At 66.3% G+C, this 16,646-nt stretch overlaps 1 protein-coding gene across 1 annotated transcript; it reads right to left on the minus strand.

The window, feature by feature from the left end:
• Positions 1 to 2,242: 2,242 nt before the first annotated feature.
• SLC11A1 (solute carrier family 11 member 1) lies at positions 2,243 to 16,646 on the minus strand. The gene is made up of 16 exons (XM_036422082.2): positions 16,399 to 16,646; positions 15,270 to 15,403; positions 14,352 to 14,474; positions 13,228 to 13,347; positions 12,172 to 12,278; positions 11,249 to 11,319; positions 10,658 to 10,725; positions 10,382 to 10,537; positions 9,682 to 9,840; positions 6,215 to 6,304; positions 5,544 to 5,663; positions 4,646 to 4,795; positions 3,476 to 3,549; positions 2,997 to 3,150; positions 2,534 to 2,657; positions 2,243 to 2,382 (listed from the first exon to the last, which is right to left on the minus strand). Exons 1-15 carry the CDS (start codon positions 16,403 to 16,405, stop codon positions 2,547 to 2,549), a joined length of 1,644 nt encoding a protein of 547 aa, XP_036277975.1. The 5' UTR covers positions 16,406 to 16,646; the 3' UTR covers positions 2,243 to 2,382; positions 2,534 to 2,546.

The following is a 16,646-nucleotide window of genomic DNA, read 5'->3' on the forward strand; positions in this document are numbered from 1 at the left end:
CCGCCCCGCCGGGGTCCCTAGGAGCCCCCACCGTCTGCGCACTCACCCCGCCACCCCCTCCCCGGCCATCCCGCCCCCCAGGCTGCCCCAGGCCTCCCGGCCCTCCCCTCCCGCCCCGCCCCGCCCCGCTCGCACCTCCGTGGTCCCCATCCCACCCCCATCCCACCGGAGCGACTGGCCATCGCTTACTGCCGCCCCCGCCCACACGCGCTCCGGAGTCACTGTCTACATACAGTTTTATGTAGTTTTATTGGTTCTCACAGAGAGGGAGCGGGAGGAGAGTCAGGGACATCCCTCAGCCGCCTCCCGCACACCCACCGGGGGTGCGCCCGCAGCCCGGCCCCTGCCCTTCACCGGAATGAACCGGGGCCCTCCAGCCCGCAGCCGGGGCTCCATCCGCTGGGCCGCACGGCTTCGGCGAACCGGGACCCTCCAGCCCGCAGCCGGGGCTCCGTCCACTGGGCCGCACGGCTTCGGCGAAACCGGGGCCCTCCAGCCCGCAGCCGGGGCTCCATCCACTGGGCCGCACGGCTTCGGCGAACCGGGGCCCTCCAGCCCGCAGCCGAGGCTCCATCCGCTGAGCCGCACGGCTTCGGCGAACCGGGGCCCTCCAGCCCGCAGCCGGGGCTCCATCCACTGGGCCGCACGGCTTCGGCGAACCGGGGCCCTTCGGCCCGCAGCCGGGGCTCCATCCACTGGGCCGCACGGCTTCGGCGAACCGGGGCCCTTCAGCCCGCAGCCGGGGCTCCATCCACTGGGCCGCACGGCTTCGGCGAACCGGGGCCCTTCAGCCCGCAGCCGGGGCTCCATCCACTGGCCGCACGGCTTCGGCGAACCGGGGCCCTCCGGCCCGCAGCCGGGGCTCCATCCACTGGGCCGCACGGCTTCGGCGAACCGGGGCCCTCCAGCCCGCAGCCGGGGCTCCATCCACTGGGCCGCACGGCTTCCGCCGAGACCAGCTTCAATTCGGAGCCGCTCCCTCCGCGCCCAGGGCCCTGGCCGGAGGGCCGCGGGGTGCGGACAGCGGCCTCCGGGGCGGGAGGGGCTGGGAGCCGCCTTCCCGGCCGCCGGCCCCCGGCCGCCGCCCGCCCGGCCAGGGGCCTCGCCCACAGCGGCCCGGCCCGCCCGCCCCGCCCCTCCCCTCCCCGCGGGCCCCACCGCACCGTCGCCCTTTTAAGAAAGGAAATTCTCATCAACAAGCGCCGGTCCTGAGCGCGGAGCCCGCGGACGCCCGGGAAAGGAGGCGCCCGCCCCAGGCCCGCCCCGCGGGGTCCGCCCAGGGGGTCCGCCCCGCGGGGAGCCCCGCCCCGCCCCGCCGCGGGCTCCGGGCGGGGCCGGGCCGCGGGCAGCGGGCAGCGGCGGGGCGGGGCCTGGGGGGCCTGGAAACCGCCCGGGGAGCGTCTGCAAAGTGCGGTCCCGGCCGGGGGCGGAGGGACCCGGGGCAGAGGGGTCCCGCCCACCGCTCCCCTCCACCCCGCCCTGTCCGGGCGGATTCCGAGGCCTCGGGGCGGGAGGCCGGGGGCCCGCCTTTTCTCCTTCCGCCGGGCAGGGCGAGGCCGCGCCGGCCTGCGGGCGCTGGGAGCCGGCTCCCGGGAGTGGAGCTGCGCGGCCTGGGCCCGGGGGCAGGGTCTCCGGCCTCCTGTGACCTATCTCACTGCCTGGGAATGGGGTGGTGGTGGATCAGAACGGCGGAGGCCACCCCAGCGAGAGGACTAGACTGCCAGAGGAGGAGGCTGGGACTAGGTGGCTTTTAAAAATATATATATTTTTATTGATTTTATTTTTTTTTTACAGAGAGGAAGGGAGAGGGATAGAGAGACGCACCGATCAGCTGCCTCCTGCACACCCCCCACTGGAGATGTGCACGCAACCAAGATACATGCCCTTGACAGGAATCGAACCCGGGACCCTGGAGTCCGCAGGCCGACGCTCTATCCACTGAGCCACACGGGTCAGGGCTAGATGGCTCTTCTGGATGGGATTTTGTGCTTTCCTGGTTTCCGTTCCCCTCTTCTTTTGGTCGAGCATAGAACTGGGGTTGACTTAGCATCCACCGGGCTGTATGTTACTAGGAAGTGCCAGTTTGGAGCCTGCCCCCAACGGGGACTGTCAGGGTACTCTTTCCAGTGCTCAGTAAATACTTTAAAAAGTCCCGTTGCCAGGGGCAGAGAGGGTGGGGTGGGAACCTGGTGGAGGGGAGCAACGGAGGGGGGAAAAGTAAAAAAGAGGAACATTTGTAATGATCTGAACAATAAAGATTTATTAAAAAATAAAAATAATAAAAATAAAAAAAATAAAACGTCCCGTTGCCAGCACTGTGTTCGAGTGCTTTCCTTCCATCGCAAGGTCGATGTCCCATTTTACAGATGAGGCCACTGAGACCTACAAGGGAATCACTTGTCCGAGCTAGAAAGCAGCAGGTCCCTGTGGAACCGGGGCTGGCCTGCCCCAATCCCCCCTCCGTCTTCTGCCCCCACGTCCCCCACACCCCTGTCCCACAGGCCCGCCTCCCCATTTATTCCCCCCGCCTCACGGTCCGGGGCAGTTCATCCAGAGGGCTGCCCCTTCTGCTCCGCCTCAGGAAGCCCGTACAGGAAGTGGCGGTGGGAGCGGTGAGCCAGCCGGGAGGCCCCGTGGGCAATGACGCAGGCCCAGGCCTGGGGAAGGGTGACCATGAGAACCAGACCCCATCCCCATCCCCATCCCCATCCCCACCCCCATCCCCATCCCCATCCCCATCCCCATCCCCATCCCCACCCCCATCCCCACCCCCATCCCCACCCATCCCCCACCCCCACCCCCATCCCCCATCCCCCCATCCCCATCCCCACCCCCACCCCCATCCCCATCCCCATCCCAGATCCCATCCCTTCCCCATCCCAAATCCCATCCCCACCCCCATCCCCACCCCCTTCCCCATCCCCATCCCCCATCCCCACCCCCATCCCCCCATCCCCCCATCCCCATCCCCAGGCGCCCGCCCGGCCCTCCAGCACCAGGTAGGCGATGAGGCCCAGGTAGGCGGCGCCCAGCGGGGCCACGAGGCCGAAGTAGGCGGGGTGAGGCAGGCCGGGCAGGTAGCTGACCACGAAGTAGAGGTTGATGGCACAGATGAGCGTCATGATGGCGGACGTGATGGCCTTGCTGAGCCTGCGGGCGGACGGACGGACGGACGGACGGAGGGAAGTGAGGACGGCTGCCTCCCGCCCTCCTCTCCGGGCCCAGGGCCCGCTGAGCGGGTGGGAGAGCGGGAGCCGCAGAGCCAGGCCCTCCGGGCGGGCGGCGGGTCTGGAGCAGACACCCCACCACCCTCCACTCCTGCCGGGGCCTCCTCCCGCTCCGCCTGCTGGAGCGGAGCCTGAGGGGAAGGGGAAGAGCTGGTCAGAAACGTGGCGGCCTGGCCGCATCTGCTGCAGAATCCCCGCCTCCGACCTCCTCTGGATGGCGGCCGGCGGCCGCGGATGGGCACACTCACCAGCTGTTGGCAAACTCCTGCATGAGGGCGGGCATGCTGGTGAAGGTGAGGATGGGCAGCACCGCGAAGGGGAGCTGGGGAGGACCGGGAGGGGCTGAGGGACCCCGTCCTCAGGCCACAGCGGGGGGGGGGGGGGGGAGGGAGAGAGGGGAGGGGAGGGGAGGGGGCTGAGGGACCCCGTCCTCAGACCACAGCCCGGGGGGAGGGAGGGGAGGGGAGGGGAGGGACCCCGTCCTCAGACCACAGCCCGGAGGGGGGGGGGAGGGGAGGGGGGGACCCCGTCCTCAGACCACAGCCGGGGGGTGGGAGGGGAGGGACCCCGTCCTCAGACCACAGCCGGGGGAGGACGGGGAGGGGGCTGAGGGACCCCGTCCTCAGACCACAGCCGGGGGGGGGGGGGGGGGAGGGGGCTGAGGGACCCCGTCCTCAGACCACAGCCCGGGGGGGGGGGGGGGAGGGGAGGGGAGGGGAGGGGGGCTGAGGGACCCCGTCCTCAGACCACAGCCGGGGGGGGGGGGGAGGGGGCTGAGGGACCCCGTCCTCAGACCACAGCCCGGGGGGAGGGAGGGGAGGGGAGGGACCCCGTCCTCAGACCACAGCCCGGGCGGGGGGAGGGGAGGGGAGGGACCCCGTCCTCAGACCACAGCCCGGGGGGGAGGGAGGGGAGGGGAGGGGGCTGAGGGACCTGCCCCCAGACCACAGCCGGGGGGGGGGGGGGGGCAGGGTGCCTCTCGCCCTCTGCCTGGGGTGTGCGGGGGAGCCGGGGAGCGTTCAACCGCTGTTCTCCGCCTCCGTGCCCTCCGGGTCTGTGGGCTCCCCAGCGGGGGACCAGGGGACATGGGGGCCGCGGGCCCAGGCTGCGGAGGTGGAAACCCCAGTGCGGCCTTTGGCCTGAGCTGCGGGCCTCGGTTCTCCCCGCTGCCCAGTGGGGATGCGGTGGTGCCCGGGGCGGGCTGTGGGCGTGGGAGACGGTTTGGCAAGGGGTGGTCTGGGCCCGGAGGGGGCACACTGGCACAGGGGGGGGATGGGGCGGGGAGCAGGGGGTGGGATGGGCCCGGAGGGGGCACACTGGCACAGGGGGGGATGGGGAGGCGGCAGGGGGGGGGATGGGCCCGGAGGGGGCACACTGGCACAGGGGGGGGGGGATGGGGCGGGGAGGCGGGGCCTCACCAGCAGGCTCTGCAGCACGTTGAGCAGGTCGTTGAGGCCGGACAGGTCCCTCCGGTCCCGGAAGGCGGCCACCAGCACGGCGGGCAGGACGGCGCAGGAGCGGGTGAGCAGGACGCGGGCGAAGCGGGACCAGCGCAGCCGCAGGAAGCCCTGGGGGGGGGGGGTTCCGGGGGAGGACCGTCTCCCCGCCTCCCTCCGGCGGGGACCCCCTCCGGCGGGGACCCCCTCCCGCCTCCCTCCGGCGGGGACCCCTCCCGCCTCCCTCTCAGGGGGACCCCCTCCGGCGGGGACCCCTCCCACCTCCCTCTCAGGGGGGACCCCTCCCCGCCTCCCTCTCAGGGGGACCCCCTCCCCTCCTCCCTCCGGCGGGGACCCCTCCCCTCCTCCCTCCGGCGGGGACCCCCTCCCGCCTCCCTCTCAGGGGGGACCCCTCCCGCCTCCCTCTCAGGGGGACCCCCCTCCGGCGGGGACCCTCTGGCTGGCGTCCTGAGGGCAGCTGTGCAGCCCGCAGGGGCCGGGGCAGCTGGGCTCTCAGCGGACTGCCCGGGGGGAGGCCTCCCCTGAGGCCGGCCTCCCTGGATCTGTTCTGCAGGTTCTAGTCTGGGACGGGGCCTTAGCAGCTGCTCTCAGACCGACTGCCCGTGGGCTCAGACAGTAAAGCAGCAGCAGACTGTGCCCGGACAGCGGGGAGGGGAGGGAGGGAGGGGAGGGAGGGAGGGGGAGGCAGAGATCCACCGGGGACACGAGCATAACCCACGGACGCAGAACCCTGGGCAGGGCGGGCATGTTGGGAGTGAGATATGTACACATAAATGCCTCAATAAAAAATGGGAAATAAATAAGTAATTGTTGACGTGTTAAAAAAGAAGGTGCGCACTGCCTAAGGACCCGCGCCCACCTCCATCACGAACTGTCCCGCGTAGGTGCCGGTCATGGTGGAGCTCTGCCCCGCCGCCAGGAGGCCCACCGCCCAGATGTACAGCGCCGCGGGCCCGAACAGGCAGCCCAGGATCACGCCCTGTGCGGGGCGTGGTCAGGAGCCAGGCCCCGCCCTCCCCTCTGGGAGCCCCGCCCCTCTCATAGGCCCGCCCCCGGTGGGCGTGGCGCCGCGGGCCCGAACAGGCAGCCCAGGATCACGCCCTGTGCGGGGCGTGGTCAGGAGCCAGGCCCCGCCCCAGGAGGCCCCGCCCCTCTCACAGGCCCCGCCCCTCTCACAGGCCCCGCCCCAGTGGGCGTGGTGCCACTGGCCCGAACAGGCAGCCCAGGATCACGCCCTGGGGCGGGGCGTGGTCAGGAGCCAGGCCCCGCCCCGGGAGGCCCCGCCCTCCCCTCTGGGAGCCCCGCCCCTCTCATAGGCCCGCCCCCGGTGGGCGTGGCGCCGTGGGCCCGAACAGGCAGCCCAGGATCACGCCCTGTGCGGGGCGTGGTCAGGAGCCAGGCCCCGCCCCGGGAGGCCTCGCCCTCTGGGAGCCCCGCCCCGAGAGGCCCCGCCCCTCTGGGAGCCCCGCCCCTCTTAAGGCCCCGCCCCCGCTGGGCGTGGCGCCGCGGGCCCGCCCACCGCGCACTCACCCCCTGGTAGATGTCCACGGCCACTGTGTGGTTGTCCCTGGGGAAGATGCCGGCGTAGGCCTGGAGGCTGCTGTTGGCGCAGACGCTGAACTGCGGGCACAGGCGGAGGGGGAGAGGGGAGCCCACCTCAGGCTCAGGAACCCGGACCTCAGGCCTGGGCCAGGGGCTGGCCAGGGGGGGCCTCTAGCTGAGTCTGGCCAGACAGGTTTTGTTTGGCTGACAAATTATTTCTTTCTATCTTTCTTTTCTTTTCTTTTCTTTTTTCTTTTTTCTTTTCTTTTTTCTTTCCTTTCCTTTTCTTTCTTTCTTCCCTTCCTTCCTTCCTTCCTTCCTTCCTTCCTTCTTCCTTCCTTCCTTCCTTCCTTCCTTTCTTCCTTCCTTCCTTCCTTCTTTCCTTCCTTCATTCTTTCTTTCATTAAACTTTTTTTTTTTTTTAAAGCAGGCAAGGATTTATTAAAAAAAAAAAAAAAAAAAAAAAAACTGGCCAGGACAGCCACGGGCGCACCACATGCAGGTGGAGTCCACATGACCGCAGTGTTCCAGGTGTAGGCAGTCTTTTTTAAATTATTTATTTATTTATTTATTTTAAATAAGTCTTTATTGTTCATATTATAAAAGTTCCTCATTTTTTCCCCTCCGTTGCTCCCCTCCACCAGGTTCCCACCCCACCCTCTGCCATTTCCCCACTCTCCCACTGCCCTCATCCATAGGTGCACAGTTTATGTTCAGTCTCTTCCCGCACCCCCCACTCCCCTTTTCCCCCGAGAATTGTCAGTCTACTCCCCTTCCATACCTCTGATTCTATTATATTCAACAGTTAATATTGTTCATCAGGTTTTTTAATTCCCTTGGTTTTTAGATTCACTTGTTGATAGTTACATATTTGTTGTTCCAAACTTTTAAAAAAAATATGTTTTATTGATTTTTTTACAGAGAGGAAGAGAGAGAGATAGACAGGTAGAAACATCGATGAGAGAGAAACATCGATCAGCTGCCTCTTGCACACCCCCCACTGGGGATGTGCCTGCAACCAAGGTACATGCCCTTCACCGAAATTGAACCTGGGACCCTTGAGTCCACAGGCGGATGCTCTATCCACTGAGCCACACCGGTCCTGGCAAGTTATTTCTTTCTTCCTGTGAATTTACTGCCAACATTTAACATGGAGAACTCACATGAGACGTGGGGTGCCAGGGTGGGGTGGGTTTGGGAGAGCTGGCATTGCCCAAGGCAGCTGGCAGTGACTCAGCTTGGCCACAGCTCTCTCTCCCTCACACGGGCCACTGCTCCCAGCCCCGTGACTGGCCCGGGCTTGAAGACAAGGGTTTGCCTTCCTCTGTACACCTCCTCTCCTCGTGGGGAGGAGCATCATGAGCCCGGGGAGGGGTGTCACCACCGAAGGTCACACAGCAAGGCCACGGTGCTCAGCATTCAGGAAGCACCCAACGCGGACCTCATGACAGGGAGTCAGCACAGCTCACAGGTCCAGGAGCTCACAGACCCAGGAGCTCACAGACCCAGGAGAGTCAGCCAAAAGGCCACCTCCTCCCCAGAGTCCTCTCCTGACCACCAGGCTAATGCTGCCCTCCCTAACCACCTCCCCAGGGATGTGTCATTGCTTCCTTCATTTCCTGACCATGCTCTCCCATCTGGTTTGTTGATTGGTTTCCTGCCTGCCACTCACCACCCTCCACAGTTAAGCTGCGAGAGGGCAGGGTCTTCCTGTCACTGGTCCCCGTATCCCCAGGACCTAGGGCACTGCCCGGCACATAACAGATGCTTGGTACGTGTGTGCTGAGCCGATGCCAGTCTGTCTGCTAACAGACTCTGAGGAGAGAGGGCTTGGAGGAGAGGATGAGTGCTGTGTGTTCCCGCTCTGCACTCATGGCAGACACCCTCTCCTCCCAGCCACCTCCCTGCAGCGTGCCGGGCGAATCCACCCCAGCTTTCCGGGTGCCGCTGGGTGCTGGGTCCCCCAAGACTCAGCCCCTCCCTCCCAGGCACTTCCCCTGGGTGTCTGTGCCTTGCAGCCCTTGTATGGCCTTGGCCCTCAAGAGTCTGCCTGTTTCTGCCGGGATCGGTTTGGCTCAGTGGATAGAGCGTCAGCCTGCGGACTGAAGGGTCCTGGGTTCGATTCCGGTCGGGGGCATGTACCTTGGTTGCGGGCACATCCCCAGTAGGGGGTGTGCAGGAGGCAGCTGGTCGGTGTTTCTCTCTCATCGACGTTTCTGACTCTCTGTCCCTCTCAATTCCTCTCTGTGTAAAATCAATAAAATATATTAAAAAAAAAAAAAAAAAAAGAGTCTGCCTGTTTCGGCTGGCATGGCTCAGCGGTTGAACGTCAGCATATGAACTTGTAGGTCACAGTTTAATTCCTGGTCAGGCACAGGCCCGGGTTTGTGGGCGCAATCTCCAGTGTGGGACATGCAGGAGGCAGCCGATCAGTGATTCTCTCTCATCATTGATGTTTCTATCTCACTCCCTCTCCCTTCCTCTCTGAAATCAGTAAAAATTATACTAAAAAAAAAAAGTCTGGTCCTAGCTGGTTTGGCTTAGTGGACAGAGCATCAGCCTGGGCCAGTCAAGGGCATGTACCTCGGTTTCAGGCTCCTCCCCGGCGCATGCAGGAGGCAACCAACCAATGTGTTCCTCTCACATCCATATTCCCCTGCGTCTTTCCCTCTTCCACTCTCTCTGGGGATCAATAGAAAAATTTCCTTAGGTGAGTTGTTTTGTGTGTGTGTGTGTGTGTTTTTTTATTGTAAGTCTGCCTGTGGGGGGCTGTGTCTCTCCAGTGGGTTCGGAATAGGGGTCCCAGCTAGAGGCCAGGATCACAGACTCTCTTTGCTACTAATGCCTGGAGTCTAGAGCAGAGACTCAAAGGGCTTAGCTCGTGGTCTGAGGCTTCCAGGTGTGGTGGGGGGGAGGTGTGGTGGGTGGGAGCTGTGGTGGGTGGGGAGGTGCGGTGGGCGGGAGGTGTGATGGGTGTGTAGCTGTGGTGAATGGGAGGTGTGGTAAGTGGGAGGTGTGGATGGGTAGCTGTGGTGGATGGGAGGTGTGGTAAGTGGGAGGTGTGGATGGGTAGCTGTGGTGTGTGGGAGGTGCGGTGGGTGGGTAGCTGTGGTGGATGGGTAGCTGTGGTATGTGGGAGCTGTGGTGGGTGGGTAGCTGTGGTGGGTGGAGAGCTGTGGTGTGTGGGAGGTATGGTGGGTGAGTAGCTGTGGTGGGCGGGAAGGTGTGGTGGGTGGGAGGTGCGGTGGGCGGGGAGGTGCGGTGGGCGGGGAGGTGCGGTGGGCGGGGAGGTGCGGTGGGCGGGGAGCTGTGGTGGGCGGGGAGGTGCGGTGGGCGGGGAGCTGTGGTGGGCGGGGAGGTGCGGTGGGCGGGGAGGTGCGGTGGGCGGGGAGGTGCGGTGGGCGGGGAGGTGCGGTGGGCGGGGAGCCGTGAGGTGCGGGCGCTGTGTGGCTCACCGCATCCTCGTTGGTCCGCCGGTAGAAGGCCTGCCCGAACACAGCCACAACGAAGAGGTTGATGAAGAAGGAGACAGACAGGGCGATGGTGGCCTCGATCAGGAAGTACCTGTTGGCTTCTCGGATGTCAGCCCGTCGGCTCCGGTCTATCTCTCGAGACTGTAAAGGTCGAAGGGCAGGGAACAGCCAAGGCCTCTCAGTGCCACCAGCACCTCCCCTCGCTCCCCTCCGTGTTCTCCTCAAGCCCTGGTTCTTTCTGAAGCCCCTCCATGGACGTCCGGGAAGGGCCCTGGTCCGAGGCCCCCTTCCTACGCGCCTGGTCTATTTCTCCCAGGCCTTCGCCCTCGCCATCCACTCCCCACGCTGAGAGTGCCTTCTCCCCGATGGCCCCCATCCTTCCTGTCTCCAAGGTCAGTCCTTACAAAGGCCTTTCCCCACCCCCTCTCCTGCAGCGGCTCCGGCCTGGCCTCAGTCGTTCTCTGTCCCCTGCCCTGCTCCGTGTCCTTCAGGGCGCCCTGCACAGCCCAGAGCTCTCTCCAGCCCGTCCCCGCGCTCGTGTGTCTCTCCCTCTAGAACGCAGCTCTGGGAAGGCAGACGGCTGGTCTGTCTTGTTGCCATGGGCCTCAGGAGCCCCAGGCGTGGAGGCCGGGCCGTGTGAGGGCCAGGGCCCCGGCCCCTCTCCCCGCCCGCCCCGGCTCACCTTGACCAGGGCCGAGTGCAGGTAGATGTTGTGGGGCATGATGATGGCGCCGACGACGCCCACGGCCTGCAGCAGCTCGGGCTGGCCGCAGCCAGGACAGGACGGCAGGAGCAGGCCGCGGAGGAGCGGCCCCTGGGCTGGACGGGCCACCACGTACTGCGGGAGGAGCCGGTCAGGCACAGCCGCCTCCCCTCCCCCCTGACCCGGCCCCTCGGGCTCCGGGGGGGCAGAGAGAGGGGTGGCCTTCGTGGGGGCGCTGCAGGCCCGGCTTCCCACCTCATAGCCAAACGTCAAGGCCATGATGGTGATGAGGAACCCGAAAAAGGCTTCCAGCTTCCGCAGCCCTGGGGAGAGAGCAAAGGGGCGGAACAATAAAAACAACAAAAAGCCGAAAGGTAAGCAGCTATGAACGGGGAGGTCCTGAGCGCTCGGTCGCGCTGCGCGTATGTTGCCTCGGTGCACCCTCCCCGCAGCCCGTGCCGTCTGAGCTGCTGTTTCCCCCGTTCCCGTTCCCGAGGACACAGCAGCCCGGGGCTCGCCCAAGGCCACGCGGAGGCGCGGAGCCCTTCCTCCCCCAGAACCGGCCGCCAGCGGCCTCACCGGCACCGCCCGGCGGCCTCACCGGCACCGCCCGGTGGCCTCACCGGCACCGCCCGGCGGCCTCACCGGCACCTGCCCGGCGGCCTCGCCGGCACCTGCCCGGCGGCCTCGCCGGCACCTGCCCGGCGGCCTCGCCGGCACCGCCCGGCGGCCTCGCCGGCACCTGCCCAGCGGCCTCGCCGGCACCTGCCCAGCGGCCTCACCGGCACCGCCCGGCGGCCTCCCCGGCACCTGCCCGGCCCGCCGGCAGGAGGAGGGCGCACCCACCGTAGTTATCCAGGAAGAGGAAGAGGAAGGTGTCCACGATGGTGATGAGGACGCCGCCCCAGAGCGGGATCCTGAAAGCAGAGGGCCCGGCTCAGCCCCCTTGGTCCCGGGTCCCAGACTCCCACCCTCAGGGCTGGAGAGGACACTTCTCTCCGGGGAGCAGGGACCCCCGTGGCCGGGACAGCCGCAGGGGAGGGGCGCGGGGGTGTGCGGGGGTGTGAGGGGGTGGACAGCCGCAGGGGAGGGGCGCGGGGGTGTGCGGGGGTGTGAGGGGGGTGGACAGCCGCAGGAGAAGGGCGCGGGGGTGTGCGGGAGTGTGAGGGGGTGTGCGGGGGTGGACAGCCGCAGGAAAGGGGCGCGGGGGTGTGCGGGAGTGTGAGGGGGTGTGAGGGGGTGGACAGCCGCAGGAGAAGGGCGCGGGGGTGTGCGGGAGTGTGCGGGGGTGTGCGGGGGTGTGCGGGGGTGGACAGCCGCAGGGGAGGGGCGCGGGGGTGTGCGGGGGTGTGAGGGGGGGTGCGGGGGTGGACAGCCGCAGGGGAGGGGCGCGGGGGTGTGCGGGGGGGGACAGCCGCAGGGGAGGGGCCTCGGGGGTGTGCGGGAGTGTGAGGGGGGGTGCGGGGGTGGACAGCCGCAGGGAGGGGCGCGGGGGTGTGCGGGGGTGGACAGCCGCAGGGGAGGGGCGTGGGGGTGGACAGCGCAGGGAGGGCCGCGGGGTGTGCGGGAGGTGGAAGAGGGCACAGGATGGAGAGGAAGGGCAGAGCCTGCAAGGCCGCTGACACTGTGACCTCAGGCTCAGTCCCGGCACCTCTGGGTCTCTGTTCCCCACGCGGCAGGTTGGGCAGGCGCCTGCGTCAGGGCCGCAGAGGGAGTGGGCGCAGGAGGAAAGGCCCGAGGAAGGAGTGGCGGCTGAGCCGGGCCAGTACCGTCCGGCGGAGAGCAGGCTGAAGGCGATGGCCGTGCCGATGACCTCCTGCATGTCCGAGCCCACGATGGCCAGCTCGATGGTCAGCCAGAGGAGGGTGCGGGGCACCTGGGGAGGGGGAACAGGCGTCTGTCTCAGTCCTACACGCACCTTCCCACACTCAGCCCGTCCTGCCGGGCCAGAGGCCTCCTAACTCCACCTGCCAGCTGGCCTGTCCGCTGGCTGCCCGCTGGCTTTGCCAGGAAACACTCATGGGGGTGAAAAGGCAGGGAGAGATCGGTTCCCTGCTTCCGGCGGTGTTTCTGGCAGCGAAAGCAGGGCAGCCTGGGCGCCCGCAGCACCGGTGGCTGCCCTGGCAATGCTCCCTGAAGCTCGGCAGCGAGGGATGGCTCCTGGGCTCCGCCCAGCAGGTTTCTGACCTCTGGGTGACAGCCTCCTGCCACTGCGGCCCCAGCTCTTCCAGCACGTGTGTGGCTACATCCCTGCATTCAGCGCCTTTGCGATGCCCTAACCGGTGTGGCTCAGTGGATAGAGCATCGGCCTGCAGACTGAAGGGTCCCAGGTTCGACTCCGGTCAAGGGCATGTACCTTGGTTTCAGGCACATCCCCAGTGGGGGGTGTGCAGGAGGCAGCTGATGGATGTTTCTCTCTCATCGATGTTTCTAACTCTATCCCTCTCTCTTCCTGTCTGTAAAAAAATCAATAAAATATGTATGTATATACTACAATACCTTGGCAATAGCTAACACTGAACGTGTTTTCCTGCCCGGACACTGACAATAGCCAGGGCCCTGCGTCCATCCCAGCCAATGGCCACACTGATGCCTCGCTACCTTTTTCCTTCAGCAAGTCCCTTCTCGAGGCCTCTGTTTCCCCTTCTATAAAAGGGACAGGGTCTGTCCAGAGTCCCTTTCAGCCCGTGTGCTGCCAGTGGGCCTCCGTGTCCCGTCTGTCAAAGGGACGCTGGGAAGCAGGCATGTGTGTGGTCGTGGACCTGTACGCGGCTGCTTCGGGTTCGGGCCTGCGGGAGTTTCCCGTCCGGGCCCCACAGGCTCACCTTCGGGTAGTAGAGGTGGCAGATCTCACCCAGATCCTTGCCCGTCACCACACCCAGCCGGGCAGCAAGCCTCTGGCAGAGCAGGCCCAGCACCGTGGCCCACAGCAGCACCCAGAGCAGCTGTGAGAGGGCAGGGGGCGGCCGTCAGCCGTCAGAATTGGTGGCACCCTCTGACCCAGGACACTCCCTGGGGGCGAGGAGGGGACACAGAGAAAGACCATCCTCTCCCCTCCTCCCCACACACCCCACACTCGGCGGGGATGCCCTGGGGACCGGTTCCGGCTTCATTGGAACGAGCCTCTCCCGGGAGCAGCGGCCCTGCAGGCCGCTCTGGGGAGATGTGGAAGCTGGGTGTCCACTCCCTTAAGGGGTCACCCCCGCCCCTCCCCACGCGCCCTCCCCACGCCCGCTCCCCACGCCCCCTCCCCACACGCCCCTCCCCACGCGCCCTCCCCACGCCCCCTCCCCACGCCCCCTCCCCACGCCCCCTCCCCACGCCCCCTCCACACGCGCCCCTCCACACGCGCCCTCCACACGCCCCCTCCCTACGCCCCCTCCCCACGCCCCCTCCCCACGCCCCCTCCCCACGCGCCCCTCCCCACGCTCCCTCCCCACGCCCCCTCCCCACGCCCCCTCCCCACGCGCCCTCCCCACGCGCCCTCCCCACGCGCCCCTCCCCACGCCCCCTCCCCACACCCCCTCCCCACGCGCCCCTCCCCACGCGCCCCTCCACACGCGCCCCTCCACACGCGCCGCCCCCCACGTGCCCCTCCCACATGCCCCTCCCACGTACCCCTCCCCACATGCCCCCCTCCCCACGTGCCCCTCCCACGTGCCCCTCCCCACGCGCCCCCCTCCCCACGCCCCCTCCTCACGTGCGCCCCTCCCCACGCGCCCCTCCCCACAGTGCCCCTCCCCACGCGCCCCTCCCCACGTGCCCCTCCCACCTGCCCCTCCCCACGCGCGCCCCTCCCCACGCGCCCCCCTCCCCACGCCCCCTCCTCACGTGCGCCCCTCCCCACGCGCCCCTCCCCACAGTGCCCCTCTCCACGCGCCCCTCCCCACGCCCCCTCCCTACACGCCCCTCCCCACGCGCCCCTCCCCACGTGACCCCGCTCCAGCACTTTGAATCCAGCCAGGGCGCCGGCCTGCAGGTCCGACTCGATGTTCCCCGGGTCCAGGAACGCGATGCTCATGAGGAAGCCAGGCCCCGTGAAGGCCCACAGCTTCCGCAGGCTGAACGCGCCCTGCGGGGGGAAACGGGGTGAGGACGCCTGGCAGTCACTGGCCTCCGCCCCCTGAGGAATCCCAAGCCGCTCATCAGCCCAGCTGGGCAGCCCGCCCTCGGCCCCATTCCTGAGCCCACTCCCCCCCATATTGGAGTACGTGGGGTGGGAGGAACTGGCAGGCTTTGCTAACAGCCCGTCGGCCGCGATGGGTCCAGCACATGCAGCGGCCTGCCTGCACCGGACCTGCAGGCCCTGACCCTGCAGATCCTGGAGCCCCAATGGGGGGCTTTCCTGGGGTCAGGCCTCCCTGGTCAGTTCCTCCCTCCAGCCCCCTGTCAGACCATAGGTCCTCCTCCCCAGAATCCACTGAACCAAGACTCCCCACACCCCCATTTCAGGGCTTGGTCTGGCAGCCTGGGCACTGCTAAAGGTTCTGGAACTGCAGGGGACAGCATCCAGATGCCAGCCCACCATCTCCTCCTCTGCTGCTCCCAATCGCTTGTCTAGGTCCTGTCCTTTGACAACAAGCCCTCGAGGCTCCAACCTGAATCCACCCCAAGTCCCTTTGCCTTCCTAGGAAAGCTGGGGTTCATCCAGGAAGCTGTGGGTAATTTTTAGACAAACAGTGAGCTAAGTGCTGGAGACAGCAGCAGGAAGGGGCAGTGACACGGCCCAGCACCCTGGCTCAGAGCTGGAAGGGACCTAAGCGCCATGGTCTTCAGGGGACTCCCTCACCCAGCCCGTGAGACACGCCCCCACCCCATATTGTCCTGTCCGTCCTGAGAGACCCCAGGAAGTTCCCAGCATTCCCACCGGCTTTGTGTCTGGGATGGAAATCTTCTCGCTCAGGTAGGTCTCCCCGGGAGGTGCGTGCTGTGGCCCCGGGCTGGGCGGGCTGGAGATGGAGCCATAGCTGGGGCTGCTTAGCCTTCGGGGACCTCTGTCACCTGCAAAGGGCCCCGTGGGGCGTGGTGAGTGACCTGCCAAAGCCACGTGTCCTCCTCCCCTGCTCCTCCTGGCCAAGCGCAGAGGCCCTGACCTCCATGTCTGGTCTGTCGCCTTCACCCCTTGACCAAATGTTCCATACAGTGTCAGAAGTGGAGCCTTTAGCCGAAACAGGCTTGGCTCAGTGGATAGAGCATCGGTCTGCAGACTGAAAGGTCCCAGGTCCCAGGTTCGATTCCGGTCAAGGGCATGTACATTGGTTGCGGGCACATCCCCGGTAGGGGGTGTGCAAGAGGCAGCTGGTCGATGTTTCTCTCTCATCGATGTTTCTTTTCTTTTCTTTTCTTTTCTTTTTTTTAATATATTTTATTGATTTTTTACAGAGAGGAAGAGAGAGGGATGGAGACTTAGGAACATCGATGAGAGGAAATCATCAATTAGCTGCCTCTCGCACACCCCCTGCTGGGGATGTGCCCACAACCAAGGTACATGCCCTTGACCTGAATCGAACCCAGGACCTTTCAGTCCGCAGGCTGACGCTCTATCCACTGAGCCAAACCGGTCCTGGCTGTCATCGATGTTTCTAACTCTCTATCCCTCTCTCTTCCTCTCTGTAAAAAATCAATAAAATTGATATTTAAAAAAGAAGAAGAAGAAGAAGTGGAGCCTTCAGCATCACTCTTTTTCCATGGGAGTGCAGAGACCCCCAAACCCAGATCCCTCCGCCGCAGAGGATGCGGAGCGGGACACGGGGCTCTGAGGAGGGCTGACAGACACTCACACGGACACGTGTGCCCCTCGGCCTCCCCCCGCCTCCTCCAGCAGCCGGAGAAGTTCCAGGGGCTCCGAGCACACGGAGATCAGACCGAGGAGACGCAGAGAACCCAACCCCAGGCTCGCGTCCAGAATTCCGGTCCAGACCAGGACTCCCGCGGGGACCAGGGCTTCCTTTGCCTCCTGACTCTCCCCACCCCCGGCCCCGGAGGGGGACACTCACTCGTCATGAGGACGGCAGGTCAGGCACTCGCTGCGTGTGCGTGGCGTGCTGGCCAGCTCCTCGGCCCACGCTCCCTCTCCGGGTGCCAGTGCATGTGCCGGCGTGAGCCCACACCCTCTCGCCCATCCGCAGTGAGCCGGGGTGTTGTGAAACACTTCCCAAGGCAGAAGTGGCCAGCTCTGGCGGAAAGGTCTGCCTGGACTTCTGTTCCCCTTCTGGCCCGAGCCCCACAAACATGAGGCTTCCTT

The sequence above is a fragment of the Pipistrellus kuhlii genome, unplaced genomic scaffold (genome assembly GCF_014108245.1).
Source record: "Pipistrellus kuhlii isolate mPipKuh1 unplaced genomic scaffold, mPipKuh1.p scaffold_m20_p_7, whole genome shotgun sequence".
NCBI lineage: Eukaryota > Metazoa > Chordata > Mammalia > Chiroptera > Vespertilionidae > Pipistrellus > Pipistrellus kuhlii.